Source organism: Dendrobates tinctorius, unplaced genomic scaffold, assembly GCF_039654945.1.
Source record: "Dendrobates tinctorius isolate UK_male_01 unplaced genomic scaffold, ASM3965494v1 ptg000011l, whole genome shotgun sequence".
Classification (NCBI taxonomy): domain Eukaryota; kingdom Metazoa; phylum Chordata; class Amphibia; order Anura; family Dendrobatidae; genus Dendrobates; species Dendrobates tinctorius.
The window spans coordinates 49582385-49604928 of record NW_027361679.1 but is presented as its reverse complement, the minus strand read 5'-3'; the positions used below and the strand labels follow the sequence as shown (position 1 = coordinate 49604928).

Sequence of the window (22544 nt, the reverse complement as noted above, 5' to 3'; positions counted from 1 at the left end):
TTGTCAAAAATAAATTGTGAAGGCCATGTCGCATTTGGAGAGTCCCGATGAGCGAAAACAGAAGAAACACCCCCCACAAGTAACCCAAGCATTTTTAACCTACAGGTGATTCACAAAACTTTTTAACATTTAGATGTGAGAACATTTTTTTTTCATTAAAATACTGGTTTTAGCACCAAATTTATAATTTACACGAGCATTAATGGGAGAAATTGGACCCCACAATTGGTTATGCAATTTCTCCCAAATGTGGCAGTATATGTGGTTGTACACTACTGTTTGAGGACACGGCAGGGATCGGATATGAAGGAGCTCTACTTGGCTTTTAGAATCCAGATTTTATTTGAATAGATTGTGTCAGAACAGGAGAAATCCCCCAGATAACCCCATATTTGAAACGTCAATGCCCAAGGAATTCATCTAGTGCAGTGAGTATTTTGAACCCATAGGTGCATCACAGAAATATGGCATTATAGTAGTAAAAATGTAATTTTTGTATTTGCTCTAAATTTGTTAGGCATGCAAGGGTTAATAGGTGAAACTGGACCCCATAATTTATTGAACAATTTTTCATGCAGTGATGCCCCCTACGTAATCAGAAATTACTGTTAGGCCACACGTCAGGGCTGAGAAGAAAGGAGAGTTATTTGGCTTTTGGAACACAGATTTTGCTAGAATAGTCTACGGCGACATTTGCGGAGTCCCTAAGGTGCCAGAACAGCAGAAAACCCCCCAAAATGACCCCACTGTAGAAATTGCACTTCTCAATGAATTCATCTACGGCTGCAGTGACTATTTTGCAATAGGCTGCAGTGACTATTTTGTAATATCCACGCCAAGTTTTTAATCTGGAGAATTACAAATATGCCAGTTCAGTGCACATATATTGTGCCCCAATACTGTGTAGAGCACCAATAGATTGTGCACAGCTTATGCTTCTAGCAAATTAAGTGCTCTCTCCCCACTACAATAATACCAAACATGTGGCCGCTTACTGTGGTTTAGGCACAGTGGGGCTCAGAAGGAGGGGGCATTTGGATCTAGGAGAGCAGAATTCAATGGATTTTATTTCAGGAGGCGGAAGCCATGTAACTTTTCCAGATTCTTTGTTCTACCAGTAATATGGAAACCCACTATAGCACCAGTGACAAATGACGGACCTGAGTGAAGTCTGCTTTTGTGTGGGATAAATTAGAGTTTTATTGGAAACATTTTGGGGTACATTATATTTTTTGATCGCTTCCAGTATAAGGCTGATCACATTCTTGTGTTCTACGATGAGCACTTACCTTGGGGTTGTCTGTGTAAAATCCACAAAAATGCAATTGAGACAAAACCACTCACCATACTGAAGCAGATGGAGACACTTTGGGCTCCGTTTGGCATCTGTTCCACTGATATCCATCTTTTTAGGTGTGCACAGAATGGTGATAGCCCATACTTGTGAGCTAAAAGGACTCCGCCAAATCCAAAGTGACTCCATCGGTCTCATTATCATGAGTGGTTCTGCCAGTGGTTCTGCCAGAGGTTTTGTCTGAATTGCGGTTTTTGGGGAATTTATCTGGAAACCCTGATGTAAGCACTCAGCAGGATAAATGTGAGCTGAGCCTTATTCTAATTTTTGGGAGCTAGAATGAACAAATTGAAAGCAGTACAAAAACAGTTCTTATTTTTACATTTGCGCTCTTCACTGTGCGATATAAATAAGGCAAATTTATCCTTCGGGTCTGTGCGATTACAGCAATACTAGATTTATATCTTTTTTTTAGGGTTGGCAGCTATCAAAGTAAAAAATGCTTTTTATTAAAAGTAGTTTGTTTGTTGCTATATTCTTTTATTTGTTGGCGAACACAGGTGTATGAGGTCTTATTTTTAAGTACCATTTTGGGATACATAATGTTTTTTGATCGCTTTTTATTCAGAATGAACAAAAACCAGCAATTCAGTTAATGAATTTATTTTTTACGCTGTTCAAAGTGATAAGACCGATTTGTTTTTCGGGTCGGTATGATTACAGCGACACCAGATTTATATAGGTTTTGTATGCTTTGCTATTTTAACAGACTAAAAACAATATTTTACAAAAATAAAATTTGTTTTTGTTGTCATATTCTGAGAGCTGTAACTTATTTTTTTTTTGCTGAATAAGCCATATTAGGGCTTGTTTTTTTGCAGGATGTTTTGGATTTATTTATACCATTTTTTTCAAACTTCCCTAGTTCGTTAGGCCAGATTTCCATCTCCTCCAGACTTTAAGAAATTGAGGGTGTGTGAAGGATTCCAAGCCAGCGAGTCCCTCAAGGCGTTGAATCATATTAACTTTTTCCTCCATTCTGAATGGGTTGAAGCAGCTTTCTGTTTCCAGTGAAGGGGGATTAAATGTTTGGCAGCTCCTAATAATATTGTAATATAATAATATTCAATTTTATTGGATAGCACACTGATTGCACACGGATGACAAGTGAGAAAAAAATCGTCCCACTTTCCTGGATGCGAATGGGACCAATTTTTGATACCGTTCGGTCTTAGGCTGCTAGATCAGCAGCAAGCTGTGATTGACACAAGAGCACAGATTTCACATACAGTGCTCAAAAAGAAATAAGTGTGAATACCTCTGCAATGGAGTATTTCTACAGAAAATGTATAAAAAAAAAAAAAAATAAATAAATAAATACAGAATCAGGGGAGCTTATGGATTTTTAAAGTGCATTTTTCTGACCAAGAGATTGGTCTTTGTATAATAATCTAAAAACCATAAACCCCAGCCACCAGATTAAGTAATAAAACATTCAAATATTCATACTGATCCAGAAGGCAACTAGTGAGTGCCAAGTGAGGCATGTATCTGCGATGGATGGCAGCGGCAACAAATAGTGGTACAAAAAGGGAGAGTCTGAGGGCAGACAGAGGCACAGCGCATTAAACATAAGGTGCGCTTGTGTAGCAGGAGATCTAGTGTGCATGACCTATCAGGTTGTGCCGCGCGGGAGCTGGAGAGCATGCACACCCCCGTATGTGGCCCAGATTTGGGGCCCCAGCAGCGTTGCTAGAACCTATAAAGACGTGTTTGCACCCACATGTGAAAAATTACTAATAAAATATTTAAATCTGTCAGTAAATGCAGCAATAAGTACGGTAATACTGTTTTCCAAGACCATTTTCTAAGCCCTTAAATCCACTACACGAACACCAGTATATACCAATATTGCCAATATACAAAAGCAAAATAATACTGCGACACCAAGGCCATACATTACACCAGAGTGTCTGAATGTAACAAGCATCCTGTCATTATACCAAATCCAGTAATGCCACATACAAGAAGAAAATACTTTCCAGCTATGACCAGATAGTACTGCAGTGACTGACTAATACAACCAATGTGATCATTAACTCTGTACTAAGACAAATATTATAACCAGTGATCGTTATACACAGGAGCTCTGTAAAAAGCCTAAGTGTATACAGTACAGGTAAATCCACCGACTCCTATTTAAGTCACTCATTTCTGGCTTTTTGTTCATCCGAAGCAGACCGCTATGACTTCCAGCCACGACTCATCTGTACACACAGTCAGCCACGTCTGATCGTCTTTAGGGCTACCTCCCCGCTTTTCCTCCCACCATGATACTGCACTGGATTAAGAAAAAAGTGCCACAGTGTTACCCAGTACAGTAAGAGAACATCCCTTTTGTGCTCCCTACATAGAGTATCCTCAAAAATAAGATATTTACAGTGTTGACCTTTTTGTGACCACCCCTTTACAGTAGAAATGTCCCACAGTGTGGCCACCATACAGTAATAATATACCCCATTGTTAACCCCATACACCAATGTCCTCCATTCTGGCCAACATACAATGATCATGACCCTCATACAATGAAAATGTCCTCCATTGTGTGTATACTCCTTAAGGTGCACTGAACTGATGTGCAAGGCTTTCCATTACGCGACAGCAATCGTTGCATCCCTGTTTGAGACAATGGCCGGCACAGCAGTATTTGTGCCCCCCCCCCAACAACAGACAATTCAGAGCGCCGCCTGAGGAGAGATTCTCATTTCGTCTCATGGCAGCAGTGGTCCTTGTTTTAGAGCCTTATGTACACAATCTTTGTGTAGCCTTTCTCTTCAAAGTGTCGTGCTGCAGACCTTGCTGGTTTCCTATTTACTAACAGGTAGTAGATATATAAGATACTAATACAGGGAAGTTGCCCCCCCATCCCACCAGTCATAATCATTTTGTCCCAAATCTGTTAGCTTACATTACACTCCTCCACTTCTATCCCCTGGCAGAAGAAACATAGAAACTATATTGAATCAATGCCACTGTTGCTGTAGTCACAGAACTTCATTAGGCTACGTTCACATTGCGTTAGTGCAATCCGTTTAACGGATCTGTTAACCATGAGGCCCAAATTGTCTTTATTTTGGCGAAAGCGTTAACACATGTTTGCATTGCATCGCCATGCGTTAGCCATAGAGTTCTAAGCAGAGTGAATGGAAGCATTCACTCTCCGTTTGCCGTAACGGACCCGAAAACGTGGTAGACCGCGTTCTCGGGTGCGTCACAAAATAACGGACCATCGCTAACGCATGCCGATTTTGACATACGTTAGGATGCGTTTGTTAATGGGTGCATTAACGGATCCGTTACTATGCGGTAGTGCCGTTAAACTGATTGCACTAACGCGATGTGAACCCAGCCTAAAAGAAGCACTTTTTTGCTTCCTAATTTCCTATCACACTTTGCACTTCATTTATATATAGCGTAGTACTATGAACTTAAAGAAGCACTCCTCCCATCAAAGTTTTTAGCTTTTTATATATTGCAATAATTATATGGCACTTTGTACTTACAATTGCTTGTTTTGCCTTTTTTCAGCTAATTCTTCTTTTTTCTATTAGGTCTACGACATCACGTGATTAATAACTGACTAGCTGAATCCTTAATAAGCTCTAAAAAGAAACAGGAGGTCAATTTTCTCTGCATGAGTCATAAGACGCTGCAAAGTCCTCGGCAGGTGGGAGGCAGCAGCTGGGTCAGGAGTTGAAGAGGGGAATTATTTTTGCGGGGACAAGAGACTTCCTGTTACTTTCATAAAGCAGAGAAAAGAGAATAAATAACTGAGTAGAAAAGCAAAATGAGCAATTGTGAGTACACAGTGCTATATTGTATGATGGCTGCAATATATTAAGAGGATAAACACTTTGATGGGAGGAGTGCGTCTTTAAAAAAAAACTAAAAAAAACAAAAACCAGGTTTCGTCTTTTCAGACTGCATCATGATTTCAGATTTCTGTCTGCTTCTCCCCGCGTCTGCTCTGCTATCAATGTAATGATGTATCAACACATCACGACATAGGCAACTAGGTCCAGCATCGGTTCTGAAAACGTTGTTAATATCCTTTCTGCTATAGTCCCCTAAATTAACTAATAGATGAGTGTACAGTCAGGAAAGCTCCTGCATTATAACTGTGTGACACTAGCTGTGCGATCATCTACAACTGATATTTGCCCCTTCCCCTCATCCCCAACCACCCATTCCCATGGAGAAAGAGTGTAAAACATTCAATGCAATAATATCGTACAGGTAGATGAGAGGATGAAAGACAGAGATCATCGGAGCAATACAAACTTTAATTTACACATTACGATAGTGAAGGCCTAAACCCTCTCTGAGGACACAAACTGAATTTGCACAGTTGCAAGGGTTAATCTATTAAATGTAATTTGTGAAGCATAAAGAATAAAGAATTTGTGAAGAATAAAATATGCTGATATTTCTACGGCATACGACAAACAAAATCAGGGGAAAAAATGTTTGTCTAAACACTAAGGGCTCACTCACATGCCCGTACAAGTCGGAATAGTGCAAGCCAATGTTTTGTCGGACAGCACTCGGATCAATGTTATTCTATGGGACAGCGCTTATCAGCGTTTTTTCCTACACACTGAACTGATTTATGGGAAAAAAAAAAAAAATAGGATCATGCACTCACATTCAAGTCTATGGGTGCGTGTAAAAGATCAGACAGCACGCGGATGTCATCTGAGTGTAGTCCAATGTATGTGGACACAAATAATGGAGAAGACGGAGAAATTAAGTTCTCCCTACCTGTGATACAATTCAGCTGAGAGCTGGATCACAGTAAATTGACACTCAGATCATACTCGGATTGGAGTATCATTACCATATTCGAGACGATTCACTCAGAAGTGACCATGGCCTAACATTCACAAAGAAGATATGACATCTGCTGAATGTTCTGATAGTGCTTGATAAAACAAGCAACTTTAATTTTTATTTAAATGTGCCCTGTTCCATGGATAATCGTATTTTTTTTTTCCTTTTTTCTACAGCTCGTTGCCAAGTGGACCAGCCACTGCTGCCATCTACCAGTGATGGCTGAATATGCACAGTGCTTACAAGCTCTTGCATACTGAGCTGGTAAGCACTGCTTTGAGGCTGCCTGGGATCTTTGAGGTGTGTTGATCTCCTAATTTTGGCCACATTTCTCATGCCCTACTGTGGCTATAATGCAGAATCCAAGCAGCTCGTTGCCAAGTGGACCAGCCACTGCTGCCATCTACCAGTGATGGCTGAATATGCACAGTGCTTACAAGCTCTTGCATACTGAGCTGGTAAGCACTGCTTTGAGGCTGCCTGGGATCTTTGGGGTGTGTTGATCTCCTAATTTTGGCCACATTTCTCATGCCCTACTGTGGCTGTAATGCAGAATCCAAGCAGCTCGTTGCCAAGTGGACCAGCCACTGCTGCCATCTACCAGTGATGGCTGAATATGCACAGTGCTTACAAGCTCTTGCATACTGAGCTGGTAAGCACTGCTTTGAGGCTGCCTGGGATCTTTGAGGTGTGTTGATCTCCTAATTTTGGCCACATTTCTCATGCCCTACTGTGGCTGTAATGCAGAATCCAAGCAGCATTGTATCGTGGCATAAAAGTGCACAAAGTTCAGGCCAGCAGCGCAATGATACTAGCCTGAATTGTCAATCAAGCAAGAGTGCCCACCACCTCCCAGTAATCAGGTAGTCTGGAGGGAGCGGAGCTGCGAGCTGTAGAAGAATGAGGACGAGAACCACCCTTTAATTTAAAAATGTAACAAACACTATAATTACTTGTATTATAAAGGCACGACACACTGACAAAGCCTCAGGTTCCCATATAAAAGTGTTTGCATCATGCTTACTTTTAATTATATTGTTTTCCCAAAATACAGCTGTATTATTTACTGTAGCTTTCAGGCCGCATATTACATAGAAGTCAAAGTTATTCTTAAGACTATTAACCACTACAACATAAATGGAATCATCTCTCTTGTGCGAGTATAGAATTGGTGGAGGTCTCAGGTCGTCCTGTTATATGAAGCATCATACAAGTATGTTCAATGAAATGTCAGCCAACGACAATGTAACCAACTCCTGCACATGTGAATGCCATTTCACCACAGAGGGCTACTTTGTCATAAAATGACCAAACCCTTCAAAAACAAAATCTGACCGATTTGTTGAGATGCTACTTGTTTGAGTGTTGTTTGTACTATACAATTGCTGCTGCCAAAGTTGCTTATGATAGTGAATACTGTAAAACGCTTTCAAGCCACACCACCTCTATGGGCCAAAACCCTGATCATGGACTCATAGCCAAAGAAAGACAGTCCTACTTTGGCTAAAGGTACTGTCACACTTAGCGATATCACTAGCAATATCGCTATAACTTGTGACGTTATAGCGATATTGCTAGCGACATCGCTGTGTGTGACACTTACCTACGACCGGCTCCCCCGCTGGTTATCGCTGATCGCGCGAGAACGTCCTGGACCGTTTCTCGTCGTCAGCTTCCTGCGTCGCTTCCTGTGGAGAGACGAGCGACTAGCGTGAAGCCGGGCAGGAGGACGTCAGGATCGCCTAGTGTGACAGGTATGTAGCGACCCCCGACCCCTGCGATGTCGCTGGTGAGATCTGCCTGTGTGGCAGCTTACTATCGACCACTTAGCGATGCACCAGCGATCCTGACCGCGTCATATCGCTGGTCGGGATCGCTGGTGCATCGCTAAGTGTGACAGTACCTTAAGAGCATACCTTTCACATGGGGGAATTGGCTTCCGACACCTTTTAAACAGAACAGAGGGAATTTGAACAGCATACTCCATTGTGTGTGTGGCCACCTCAAACATTCCATTCATTCAAATTAATGATTAATCATGCAATCAAAGGGATGAGTACACTAGACGGGAAGTCGCATTTGTAAAGAAGATTTTAGTTCTGCCTTCTAAAGGAGGTAGGGGGCTGTGATATCAATTCACACAAGTAGGTCTTATAGACAGAAAATGCCATGGTAAGCTAGTTGCCTTAGAATACGGTACACACAGGGGATTTTACTGCCCTCTCTACATACAAGTCTGCAGCAAAATGCACACACGTAACGTCTTCATTTTACACAGTTTGGATCCCTCATCCCTGAAATAAGTGAGAGCAACCATGACAATTTGCAACACAAATTGATAAGGGTCCAGACTTTGAAAATCCACACTGTGGAATTGATGTGTGCAAATTCACACAGAAAATCTGTAGCATGTATCTGTTGCAAAACAAAATTTTCATGAGCGTGGTCAGTCTAATCCTGCACATATCACCACAAGTCTTTGGCAAGGCAGTTGGGATCATAAAAGTTTGCGCAAGAAACAGCTGCCGTTATCCCATGTGGAGATCTTTTCTTTCAGGAAATGGGTATATGACGGGAGAAGCGGAGCCCTATTGTACTTACCGTAGCTATTTTAGTCTGTACTAAGCATTCATTTTCTACGATGTACTCGTAGCTGGTTTCAAATACCTTGATCATGTTGGCAACATCATTTCCGACAGAACCTAGAACAAAAGAATACCTATGAAAGGTGATAAAATGCAGATGTTCAAATCTAAAAAAAAACCACAAACTAAATTTGGGTTTTCAGCAATAATGGTCAAAATGTAGGCTCAACTAATGATTTAGGGGAAAAATAAGAAGCTTTGACTTATGCAGTTTATTAGCTACAGCATATTCCCTAATACGGCACCCTAGACATTGTATACAGAAATGTGTACTACTGAAGTTTACCAGTATCTGTAGATATATCCAGTTGTGACTGTTCTTTATTCATATGAATAGCAGTATATACCAAAATGAGCTCTAATGACGATAATGGTTAAGTCAGGGCATTTACAGTTCAGTATGGTCAGGCAGATTTAGGAAAAAAAAATAGGATCCAGTTCATTGCTGCTGCTGGTGACTCAGTCAGGTGGGTCCTTATGGATCTAAACTGTCAGTAATATGTGAGAAATAGAATAAGGAAAAATATCACTACAAAGTCCCAAAATGGACATTCAATTGAAAGTGTGGCTACAAAATGGAGTCTAAAGCACGGCCCATACATTTCTCCTGAAGGTAGTGCCTTGCTATGCTCCAATATTAACCCTTATCTGCCCCCCCCACCCAGGGAGGTGGAACGCCGAAGTGTATAGGATAACACTAACCAGACAAGCAATGGAAGACCGACAGGGATAAATGAAATTAGCAATCATACAAACTACACTCACTAAACAACAGAGTGGAACACAAGGGAGTAAAAGGAAAGAGAAACCAAATAGAGGATGAGGATCTACAATCTCCTGAACAAATCTCCAAACGCCAACTCCAACCACGAACTACACCTCCAAATTCAAACCACAATTATCTCCACCACCATGAAAACAACGAGATAAGGCATTCGCCTTATTGTTTTTATCCTCCGGCCTACACATCACAAAAAAGTTGAATCTGGTGAAGAACAAAGGCTATCTTGCCTGTCTAGGTGTCAGACGCTTTTCCAACTCCAAATATAAGATTTTTATGATCGGTGATTACCATGACCAGATGTACTGCCCCCCCCCCCCCCCAAAAAAAAAAAAAATGTTGCCACTCTTCAAAAGCCCCTTTATTACCAAGAGCCCAATTACCAATGTAAGTTTTTCTCAGTGGACAACAGTTTTCTTTGAAAAGTATGCACATAAAGACTATCTATTTGGAGAAGCGCCCTGTGACAATACAGCTTTAACCTCCACTTCAGACGTGTTAAATGCCTCACTGCCCGGACTGGACCATTTGGAATAGTCCATCCCTTTCTTGGTCATATCCTTCAGAGGTTTGGCCACTACAGAATAGTTCTTGATGAACTTACGGTAGTAATTGCCAAAATCTAAAAGCCTTTGTAAAGCTTTTCAAGTTTTCAGGACGATTCCAAACCAGTACCGCCCAGACTTTCGCTGGATCCATGCGAAAACCATTGGACAATATATAACCCAGAAAAGGGATCTCATGAGCAGAGAACATACATTTCTCTGGTTTGACAAATAATTTATTTTCTCTGAGTATCTCTAAGACCTGCCTGACATGTACCTGATGTGACTTGAGGTCAAGTGAATAAATCAATCTACCAAGATGTCATTTACAAAGTGATGAAAGACGGCGTGAGCATTAGTCAACCTAAATGGCATAATAAGGTTCTCATGGTGTCCCTCAGGCGTATTAAAGGCAGTCTTCCACTCATCCCTCTCCTTAATTTGAATGAGATTATATGCTCCCTTGACGTCCAGTTTAGAAAACCATTTTGCCTCGACAATCTGGTTTAAGAGGTCCAGAATAAGAAGATAAGGATTCTGAACCATGATCCAATTAAGTTAACGGAAATCTAGACAGGAGAGTGTAACCCCCATCTTTTTTCTTAAAGAGAAAACCAACTGCAACAGGAGATGAAGGTCTCATCGCGCCTTTTTCCCCAGCGGATTACCCGCATTACTGTTTGGTGCAGACAGCACAAGTACACCGGTTTTCATAGGCATGTGTGCTGAGACAGGCGGTCTCATTTATTCTTTGTACAAGGGGACACACGGGGCAGCTTCAAAGGTTTATATGGTCTGAAGAAGGTCCAGATTGTGGCCGAAACGTTACATTTGATATAAACTTTGTGGAATTTCTTCATTGTGAATAAAGAATTCTTTTTTTCCTGCAAAGGAAGTGCCGGATTTTTTCTAGGTATTCCGTCAGTGACCGGGGGTCCACCCTGGCTAACCGGGTGCCCAAGCAGAGTCTTTGACAGTACTGGCTCCAACTTACCACCTTCTGAGTCTGCCAGTCCACTACAGCATTGTGTGGTGTAATCCAAGGCAGTCCAAGTACCACAGGAGAGGGCAAGCCCTCTAACACATAGTCAATTAATTCTGAGTACTTGGTCCCTACCTGCAGATGTATCACTCGAACAACGCGAGTAAAATACCCCTGGCTCAAGGGTATAGGTCTAGACAGTTTATGTGGCTTCAGACCCTGGTCCTGGACGAAGCTGCGTCAATTAGGTTAAACCCCGCCCCACTTTCCAGCAGGGCTGTGGAGTCGGAGTCGTGGAGTCGGAGTCGGTGCTCATTTTGGTGGAGTCGGAGTCGGAGTTGGAGTCGGTATAAAATGGACCGACTCCGACTCCTAAAATATATAATAAATTGGGTACAGTAATTCAATGCAGGATGTGCTGAATATTTTTTCATAGGCGTTTGGGAAAGTTATGAAATGTCCTATAAATGGCTGTTATATTCCTGATCTAAGGCTACATTCACACACAGCGTTTTTCCTGTGTTTTTTGAGGATACGTTTTTCAGCTGCAAAAGCTGATCATCTTTTTAAAAAACTGCATCACCTGAAAGGTTTTTGAGCTCATAGATAATGTATTCAATAGCAAAAGCAGATTAGAAATCTGCTCTATCTATCCATTTATCCATATCTGTCTATCCATATCGTATCTGTACCAAAAAGAATGAAAACCGGGTAGTACACCAATATATATTCTGTTCTATCTAAATATCTTGATTATTGGATCATAAAAATGATTAAATGTCTGAGGTTCACATTGTACTACAATAAATTTTTCACTTAAATATAAGCAATATATGTGTGAGTCGGAGTCGGAGTCGTGGAGTCGGAGTCGGTGTAAGGGAAATTGAGGAGTCGGAGTCGCAGGTTTGGCTTACCGACTCCACAGCCCTGCTTTCCAGAAAGACTGAAATAACGACCTTACTTTTGCCAAAGTGAATCTCGGACAGTAAAAAAATATTGTGACCGAGGACAACATCTGCAAAGAGTTTGTATGTTCTCCCCGTGTTTGCGTGGGTTTCCTCCCACATTCCAAAGACATACTGATAGGGAATTTAGATTGTGAGCCCCATCAGGGACAGTGATAATAATGTGTGCAAACTGTAAAGCGCTGCGGAATATTTTAGCGCTATATAAAAATAAAAGATTATTATTACTGAGGTGTCTCTTTAGGTCTCTGACAAAGACTGCGATCAACACGGATAGCCAGAGACATGGCAGCCTCGAGGGAAACTGGGATCTCAAACAGGGCAAATGCATTCTGCACCTTCACAAAAAAACTGACAGAACTGACTAAGGGCCCCGTCACACATAGCGACTCACCAGCGATCCCGACAACTATATCAACTTGTCAGGATCGCTGGTGAGTCGCTACATGATTGCTGGTGAGCTGTCAAACAGACAGCTTCACAGTGATCAGCACCAGCGACGCCGAGCGAGCAGCGTCGCTGTGTACGTTAGTTACCAGCGCGCTGATGCAGGGAGCTGGTAACTAAGGTACACATAGGGTTTCTAAGGGGCGTGCGTCACTTAGAAACCCGATGTCTACCTTGGTTACCAGCTCCCTGCATCAGCGCTCTGGTAACTAAGGTACACATCGGGTTTATAAGCACCTCCTGGTGCTTAGAAACCCTGCGTTTACCTTAGCTACCAGCGCGCTGATCGCTGGTCTCCTGCCTGTCACACACAGCGATGCATGCTGGCCAGCGGGAGACCAGCGATCAAAAAAATGTCCTGGCTATTCCAGGACGATCAGCAATAACCGGCAAGGTCAGTGTCACACACAGCGATCTCGCTGTTGCGTCACAAAACTTGTGACTCAGCAGCAATCTCGCTAGCGAGATCGCTGTGTGTGGCGGGGGCTTAAGGAGTGCAGGGTCATTCCACTAAGTATCCGTGGACCACCTATGGAACTCTGAGCAATACTAATCCGCTGGCCAGTCTCGCTGCTGAAGGTGACAGTTTGGATTCGGCCAGATAGACATGGTCGTCGTATACATGACCCAGAGCCTGAAATGATTCCTAAACCGTCCGACAGTCCTGACAGTCATTCGTGAAAGAAAATGCCCAGGCTTGAGGCGGCGGGGTGTCACCCTGGAGTAGAGAAATAAACACTTGAAATACATCACTCTGTTTATAATGATTCTATGTATTATATGAGTTTCACTTTTCCCTTCACCCATAATAGCACACCTGAGAGAGGGATCCGCCCTGCCAGGACAGGAACCCACTGAGATAAGGGGCGGCACCTCTCCCCCTCTTCAGTTGGGTTCCTGTCCTGAAAGGAATCCCACTGTTGGACGGTGCCTGTCATGGGCGAAGAAGAAAGGAAAAAAAAAAAAAGGACCCAGCCCCGTCCCGGCGCGGGAAGAACAGGTATCTTACCTGTAGCTCCGGCCGTTGGGTGCTGGAGGCACAGTCCCCGGGCCCTCCGGGTTCGTGTGGGCGCAGGTGGGATCCCTGGTAGATCCTGGAAGCCCCCACCGCGCCGCCCTCCCCTTGCGCACGCCCGCATCTCAATCCCCGAAGCGTCTGGCAGGGGAGAGACGCGGGCGCCTTCCGGCCTCTGATGTCGGCGGCGCAAAGGATTGTGGGCGCGCCGGCTGACGTCAGCACTAGGCGACGGTAACAAAGTCGGCCGGCTTTCTGAAGCAGTCGGAGGCCGGCGGTCGCAGGGGGGAGGGGAGCCAGCTGAACGAAGGCACTCACCGGGAAAGAGGCATATTTAAATGAGGAGCAGCGGCAGGGCAGACGGCGCAAGTATGGAGTCAGAGCAGGAGAGGTCCTTGTCTCTGCCACCTTCACAGCCCTCCGGCCGCAAACATGGAAGCTACTCAGGCAGCAGCCGCCCCAACCGCAGGTCGGGAGAATCCTCAAGATCAAGAGAGCACAGCTCGCGTGCTCCGACGCAGCCTCCTAGTCCGGTACCCTTGATTACGGGTGGCGAGTGATCTTCGTGAAAGCTAGCATTTATGTTAATAGGGTTTCTCTGTGTATGTTTGACCCCATAGGGAAGGCCCAAAAAAGCAGGCAGCAAGAAGAATAATAGGGACTGTGCTATATGTAAAACAGCCCTAGCGAGAGACTGGCAGAAACACCTCTGCACCAGTTGTATTCAGCGAACTATGGCGGAAGAAGTGCCTAGTTTTGCGGCTAATCTGATATCGGCCCATAGATCGGAAATGGAGGTTTCAATTATGACCCTATTGAAAAAAGGGAGGAAGGGTAGGAAAAATCCCCCTAGCTCTCCCTCAGATTCCTCTTCGGCCTCGTCTCAATCAGAACAGTCGCCCTCCTCAGACTGTGACACAGGGGGTAAGCCGTGTTTTCCGGTGGAAGACACAGATGCTCTCCTAAAGGCCATTAGAACAACGATGGGCCTACAGGAAGAGAAAACGGCAAAAACCCTAGAAGACGTTATGTTTGGGGGGCTCCAAGAGAAAAAAAACGGACCTTTCCAGTGAACGAGAAGATCCAGGCGCTTATTGAGAGAGAGTGGAGGAAACCCGAAAAATCAGGGGCTCTTCCCTCCACCTCTAAGAGGCGATACCCCTTTGAGCACAAAGATGCGGAAGTATGGGACAAGGTCCCAAAAATAGACACAGCGGTATCCAGGTCTTCTAAGAAATCGGCCCTGCCCCTGGGAGATTCAGGCGTTCTTAGGGACCCGCTAGACAAGAAAGCAGACTCATAGCTGAGGCATGCATGGGAAGCAACAGCGGGAGGTTTAAAACTGGCAATAGCAGGCACCTGCACGGCACACTCCCTGATGATCTGGCTGCAGCAGTTGGAGGAAAAGCTAGCATCAAGGGTTCCAAGAGACAAGGAGGATATGTTTCTCTAGCATGGAGCAGCAGCTTTTTTTAGCAGACACCTCGGCGGATTCCATGAGGTTGTCGGCTAGGGCGACTGGATTATCAAATGCTGCTAGACGAGCACTTTGGCTTAAAGGCTGTCCGGGAGACCTGCAGTCTAAAGCTAAACTGTGCTCCCTCCCCTGTGATGGTCTGTTCTTATTCGGGAAGAACCTAGATGATATTCTGGAAAAGGCAAGCGACAGGAAAAAAGGCTTCCCTAGGTTCCTGACAGAGCAGAGAAGACAGCCCTTTTGGAGGGGAAGATTCAATAGGGGGCGTCCTCCGGCCGACAGAAGGAGATGGGAGGACAAAAGAAAAAAAGAGTCGGGATTTATGTTTGGTGGGGGTACCTCCATCTCAAAAAAATCACCACAATGACGCCTGGGAAAAGATCTCCTCCAATACCTAGATCCTAAGCGTCTTAAGAGAAGGCCTGAAAATCCCCTTTGTTCACCAACCGAAAGCCATGTTCGTGGTTACCCCTATCAGAAAAGCGGCCGAAGAACAGTTGGCCTTGGAAGCGGAGATTCTGAACCTAATAGACAAACATGTCCTTTACAAAGTCCCAGACATACAGAAAGGGAAAGGCTTCTATTCACCACTTTTTTTGATAAAGAAACCGGACCAATCGTTCAGGACAATTATAAACCTCAGAGGACTCAATTGGTGGATAGGGAATCAGACCTTCAAAATGGAGTCAGTGACTACGGCCATAAAGCTACTACATCAAGATTGCTTTATGGCTGTAGTCGATCTGAAAGATGCATATTATCCTATCCCTATCCATCCAGATTTCCAAAAATACTTGAGGGTAGCACTTTATATCCAAGACGTACTGAGACATTTCCAATTCAGGGCCCTTCCGTTTGGCATATCCATAGCCCCGAGAATTTTCACCAAGGTCATAGCGGATGTAACAGCCTTCCTCCGGAATCACGATACAATCATAATACCCTACCTGGACAATTTTCTCATAGTGGGCGACTCAGAGAACCAATGTACTACGCAGTTAAGCCAGGTGACCGACTCATTACAAGAATTAGGGTGGATAATAAATTTCAAAAAAATCAAAATTACAACCCCTAAAGCAACAGACCTTCCTAGGATTTATCCTGGACTCAGAACAGCAGGCGTGTCTGCTTCCAGAGGCCAAGATAGAGATGGTACGGAACATGGCCTTGTCTGCCCGAAACCAACCTCAGATGACATTGAGGAAAGCGATGTCTCTACTGTGCACCCTGACGTCCTGTATTCCGGCGGTCAGATGGGCCCAATTTCACACCCGTCAACTCCAGTGGGAGATACTATCAGCACAAAGATCGCTAAAAGGGCGTTTTGGAAGGAGGTCTGGAGCTTTCATTAGAGACCAGAGACTCTCTCAACTGGTGGCTGGACAGTACAAACCTGACCACAGGAATACCTTGGGACAAATCAGGTGAAAGACGTGATTCTAACCGATGCAAGCTCCTTGGGGTGGGGGGCACAACTAAGGTGTCGTGTAGGCCAGGGGTCCTGGACACCTCAAGAAAGGAGGGCATCCTCCAATCTGAGAGAATTGTGGGCAGTGAACAAAGCCCTATCCCACTTTTTTCCCCTACTCAGGGGCCGCAATGTCCGCATCATGTCGGACAACAAAGTGACTGTGGCATACATCAACCACCAAGGGGGGACAAGATCACACTTTCTAATGAAAGCAGCAGACGACATCTTGGGCAAGGCGGAGCAACACTTACACTCCTTAACAGCTTTACACATAAAAGGGGCAGAAAACAGAGGCCGATTTCCTGAGCCACAATACTCTGAGGCAAGGAGAATGGGTTCTGAATCGGTCCGTTTTTCAAAAAATAACGCAGCTTCGGGGGGAACCAGTAATAGACCTCTTTGCCAACAAGCACAACAGGCAAACACAAAAGTTTTGCTCTCTAAACCCGAGGGAAAATCCATGGGCAGTGGACTCTTTGCACATTCAGTGGGACTTCAAGCTGGCCTATGCGTTCCCCCCAGTCGCTCTGATCCTAACAGTGGTCAAAAAGATCAGGAGCGATCGAGCCAGAGTAATTCTGATAGCCCCATTTTGGCCAAAAAGGCCCTGGTTTGCTCTACTGCGAAAGATGTCCCTTTCAGATCCATGGGTTCTGCCAGAAATCCCAGACCTTCTAGATCAGGGGCCGATATTCCACGCACAAGTCAAAGGATTCCATCTGACGGCGTGGAATTTGGAAGGTCGCTTTTAAGGGGTAGAGGGTTCTCTCCCGGGTTGGTGGCCACCCTGCTAAAGAGTAGGAAACCTGTGACAACCAATATCTACGGCAGAACATGGAATAAATTCCTGCAGTTCTTAGGTAAGCCGTTAGAACAAGAACCCCCGATTAGTGCCATCTTGGAGTTTTTACAAGCAGGATTACAGCTGGGGTTAGCGGTGAATACGCTTAAGGTTCAGGTATCTGCGTTAGGGGCTCTCTATAACTGCAACCTCGCAGCAAATAGATGGATAGCCAGATTCATCAAATCCTGTCATAGGGCTAAGCCTACTCCAATACCCAGGATAGCCCCCTGGGATTTAAACCTAGTACTAGAGGCCCTTACAAAGGAACCATATGAGCCATTACATCAGCTCCCCATAAAATTTGTGACCCTAAAAACAATCATTTTAGTGGCCGTTACATCAGCCCGTAGAATAAGCGACCTGCAGGCTCTCTCAGTGAATCCACCCTACACACAAGTTTTTCAGGACAGGGTGGTGCTAAGAACTGACCCCGCTTATCTGCCTAAGGTAGCGTCAGATTTCCATCGGGGTCAAGAGATTATCCTCCCATCCTTCTGCGATAACCCAAAGAATCCAGGGGAAGAAAAGTTCCATAGTTTGGATGTTAAGAGAGCCCTGCTAGAATACATATCTGTCACTAGCCAAAGGAGGAGGTCTCAGTCCCCCCTCTTCGTAGCTTTTCAGGGTGCCAGGAAAGGCTACGGAGTTTCAAAAGGGACTATTGCTAGATGGATTAGGGAGGCCATTAGTGTAGCCTACTCAGCTAGTGGTATCCCGATTCCTGACGGCATCAAGGCTCAGTCCACCAGAGCCGTGGCAACCTCCTGGGCTGAAAAGGCAGAGGTATCGATAGAACAGATTTGTAAGGCCGCTACCTGGGCCTCACCTTCCACCTTGTTTAAGCACTATAGATTAAATCTATCCTCCTCTGCTGACTTAACCTTTGGTAGAAGGGTGCTGCAAGTGGTGGTCCCTCCCTAAGGTATTTCGAAGTCTCCAAAAGTCTCTCAGGTGTGCTGGCATGGGTGAAGGGAAAACCACCATGGTTACTTACCGGTAGCCGTTTTTTCCGGAACCCATGACAGCACCCGTATATTCCCCCCCTTTTCACCGTATGGGTGTGCATGATTAGTAGGGTGCATTTGTGTGATGTAGTGTTGGATTAACATGTAACTAACTGGGAAGTCCTCTCAATGCTCTGTAACCAACTGAAGAGGGGGAGAGGTGCCGTCCCTTATATCTCAGTAGGTTCCTGTCCTGGCGGGGCGGACCCCTCTCTCAGGTGTGCTGTCATGGGTTCCGGAAAAACCGGCTACCGGTAAGTAACCATGGTGGTTTTTGTATTGAAGAACTGACAAATGTTAACCTTTTTGATGATATTCTAATTTTGTGAGATGCACCTGTATAGCAGAGTGGAGTGGCAAACGAACAGCTTAGACAATCCAGGTAGGAAAACTCCAGGAGCTTCGACTGAACAGATACACCATTGCACTGCCAGCAAAGGAAAAACCTGTTCTGTTTAATAAGATGGTGAAGTACTTCTAACCAGTGCAGGAGTTCGTGAAACCGGACGCCACAATCTTCTGGTCACTCTCTGTCACGGTATCCCTGTGACACTGTTTTCTATAAGAAAGATCAGATATGCCAGATCTTTAACTCCCTCAACAATCAATTACCGGAGGCTCCCATACACATTAAGGCCCCATTACACTAAACGATGCACCAGCGATCCCGACAACGGTACAACCTTGTCAGGATCGCTGGTGCATCGCTACATGATCGCTGCGATCAGCACCAGCGAGGACGCTGGTTTCTAAGGTACACATCGGTTAACTAAGTGACGTGTGCCGCTTAGTAACCTGATATTTACCTTAGAAACCAGCGTCCTCGCAGCTCCAGGCGCCAGCACGCAGGTTTCCAAGGTACCCATCGGGTAACTAAGTGACGCGCATCACTTAGTAACCCGATATTTACCTTAGAAACCAGCTCCCAGTGCATGCTTAGAGCGTCGCTGATCGTTGGCTCCCGCTGCCACACGCAGCAATGCGTGCTGGGCAGTGGGAGAGCAATGATCAAAAAACGGCCGTGCACGATAGCGCACGATCCGTGATACCCGGCGGGGGGCCGGTCGCTGATCCCCGTCACACACAGCGATCTCGCTGGTGAGATCGCTGTGGCGTCACAAAATCAGCGATCTCGCTAGCGAGACTGCTGTGTGTGACGGGGCCTTTAGACTCTCTGCTGAACCCATCGTTATCAGTGTGTTTGGCTGATATTAGTCTATATGGGGCTTTAAAGGCCAGACATTCTTTGCCTACATACTCCGGACATGTAAATTTCATTTCACTAGGGGTGATTATGCAATAATCAGAAATGTACATTACACAGTTGACAGAGCTGTGCTTTTTCAGCACATAAACTGGTAACATCCAGCCTTGGACAGCAGTGAACAGCTAATCAATGTGGGTGCTGGGTTTTGGACCCCCACTAATCTGATATTGATGACCTATCAATAGCATACGTCATCAATATAAAACGTAGTGGAATGGCCCTTTAAACATCATTTTCTGCAGAGCAGAGGCAGTGATTAGAACACTAAATGTGTTTTTTAATAGGGTCTATAGCCCCTATAAAACTATGCACTTAGTTTACATTGACTTTCATACTCCATTTAATCACTTAATGCCTCATGATTGATAATTCAGTCATAGAGCAGATCGAGGCGTGTAGAGCGGCCTCAGAAGCTAAGCCTGTTTCACACGTGGCAGTTGCTGGCTAAATTGAGGAGCCAGCATCTGTGGCTAACAGTCGAAGAGGTGTTAACCACTGCAATGACACGACCAGTCTCTGATGGCAGCATATGAACGGAACAAGCACTGAAGATGAGATTGAGGGGAACCGATGGCTTACCATGGCAGCCAGGGACCTTGAAGGCCACCCTTCCCCCGTCTGTCTCTGCCATGTTGCTCAATAACAAAATTTATTGAAGTTTGTTATTGCCATAATCATACAGACCTGGAGAATCACATTTCCCAGTTAATTTAATTGAACAATGAAGGCCACTTAAAATTTTGCATACATTCTTCAGTATATTGCATGGTAAAATGAATGTTGTGATTCAAAACTACTACTTGATCTACAAAAAAAAAAAATATGCCTCTTGTAACAAGAGTAGGAAAAAAGAAAACATGCAAACATGTAAAATTCTTTTTTCTACAGAATTATACCTGTGTTACCAAACAGACCGCCACCTTGTTCTTTAACAGCTTCACTGTACAAATCCAGGAATATTTACAGCCCACACGTTATGCAAGCCATCAATCCAGCTAGAAACCTGTTTAGTTCAGTCCTGTTGCCATTGTTACCATTATTTGCAATTTAAACCTTGAATAAGTAACAGGATGAGATTAATCAGAGCAGGAAGCTTTGCATTATTCGTGCTCTCCTGATATTACTAAGACTGCTCTTTATTTTATTTATTAAAGTTTATTTCTTTAGGATGATAGCAAACGCCAAGTCTTGCTGCATGCGTCTGAAACGCAGCCCCCGGCTACATGATTTTGAAACCAAATCAAGCGGCCACTGAGCATCACAGCGAGTGGTGTTTCAGATGCAGCAGGACTCATTGTGTGCCACCAACCTTACAATGGATTTCCTTTACCAAGCAATTAAAGGAGTTGTCCAGGTCTTTTATATTGATGGCCTAGTCTTAGGATTGGTCGTAAATATGTGATGGGTGGGATTTGATGCTCAGCACCCCCGTCGATCAGCTGTTCCTCCGGCCTATGACAACCGGATATGTTCAGTTACGGAACGGAGCAGAACTATAGAGCTGTCAACTGTAACTGCAACCATGTACTGCACCTCCGCCACCTACTGACTCGAATAAGGGGCAGATATGCAGTAACCTGCTGTGGTCACTATACAGTTGCCAGTGCAGTTTAGTTCGGCTCTGCAACTGAGCATATATCCGGCTGCCGCAGACACCAGTGATAGCTGATCAACGATCGCCTGGTGTTACCACCCCACAATCCAATACCGATTACTTAACCTACGGATAGGCCATCAATATAAAATTCCTGGACAATCTCTCTACTATTCTTCCATTTGCATGTATAGCCACAGTGAGTTTTTGGAGAAAAACTGAAACACTAACAGAGGAACACTTTCAAAGTAAGTAGCTACTCTTGGTGTAATGATGTATATGTTGCAGTAGTAATACAATGACAAGCTGTAGTTCAAGCAATAATTAAGTGAAAAGCAATATACAACCAATATGATGCCCATAAAAGTTTTATTTCTCAAAATTCAAGATTCTACCCCAAAATGTAGTTGATGTAATAATAATAATATTAGCAAACATCTCCAAATAGAAATGTAGTAGGGTTCTTCTGATTCGCTATGTCGCTTTCTCCATGTGCAGGGAATTGCAGTAGCTTAGATAACCATGGTTATGACTGAGGAGAACCAAGTGCTGCTGGGAATCTTAGTTTAATTTAATGGGGTATTCCCATCTCCAAGATCCTATCCCAATATGTAGTAGGTGTAATAATAATATTAGCAAATACCGCCAATTAGAAATGTAGTATACTTCTTCTGATAAGCTATGTCGCTTACCCCATGTGCAGGACAGTAGCCTAGATATCTATGGTTAATCCCACCCTTTATTGACAGTTAGTGGTTGTAACAATGGATACCTAATCTACTGCAATGTTTCCCCATGGTTGTAATTATTTGAAAAATGTTTAATAAAAAGAATCAGATAAAAAAAGAAGCCACTGCAATGTCTGCACATGGGGAAAGCGACATAACTTATCAGAAGAATTATGCTACAATTCTAGTTTGAGATATTTGTATTGTTACTACATATTGGAATAGGATCTTACAGATGGAAATATCTATTTAACTGGTTTGCACTCCTCCACAATGGCAGTGAGGAGTTGTGTGTTTCGTATCACTGAATTCTGCAGTAGGTAACAAATGAAAAATGTTGCTCTGCTGAGGAATATAGCAGAAAATAATCCTCTGCCATATACATCAACAGCGTGGCATTTGCAGTTTCACATCACTGAATTCAGCAGTAGGGAACCAAGTCTGCTCAACTACTCTCAGCTTTTGTAGCCAAAGGCCCATTCTGCAATATATCTCTTCTTTGTCCCCTCTATATACAGCCCATCCTGCAGTATATCTCTCCTTTGTCCCCTCTATATTCAGCCTATCCTGCAATACATATCTCCTTTTCGCCCCC

General features: G+C 44.1%; 1 protein-coding gene across 2 annotated transcripts in view; it reads right to left on the bottom strand.

Annotated features, from left to right (window-relative positions):
- Window positions 1-22544, bottom strand: part of MRPL1 (mitochondrial ribosomal protein L1) — an 89337-nt gene that overhangs the window by 17631 nt on the left and 49162 nt on the right. For both annotated transcript variants that reach the window (XM_073542096.1, XM_073542101.1), the window contains exon 7: window positions 8786-8886. In XM_073542096.1, coding sequence (XP_073398197.1) covers window positions 8786-8886 — 101 coding nt within the window. The remainder of the gene's footprint in view (window positions 1-8785; window positions 8887-22544) is intronic.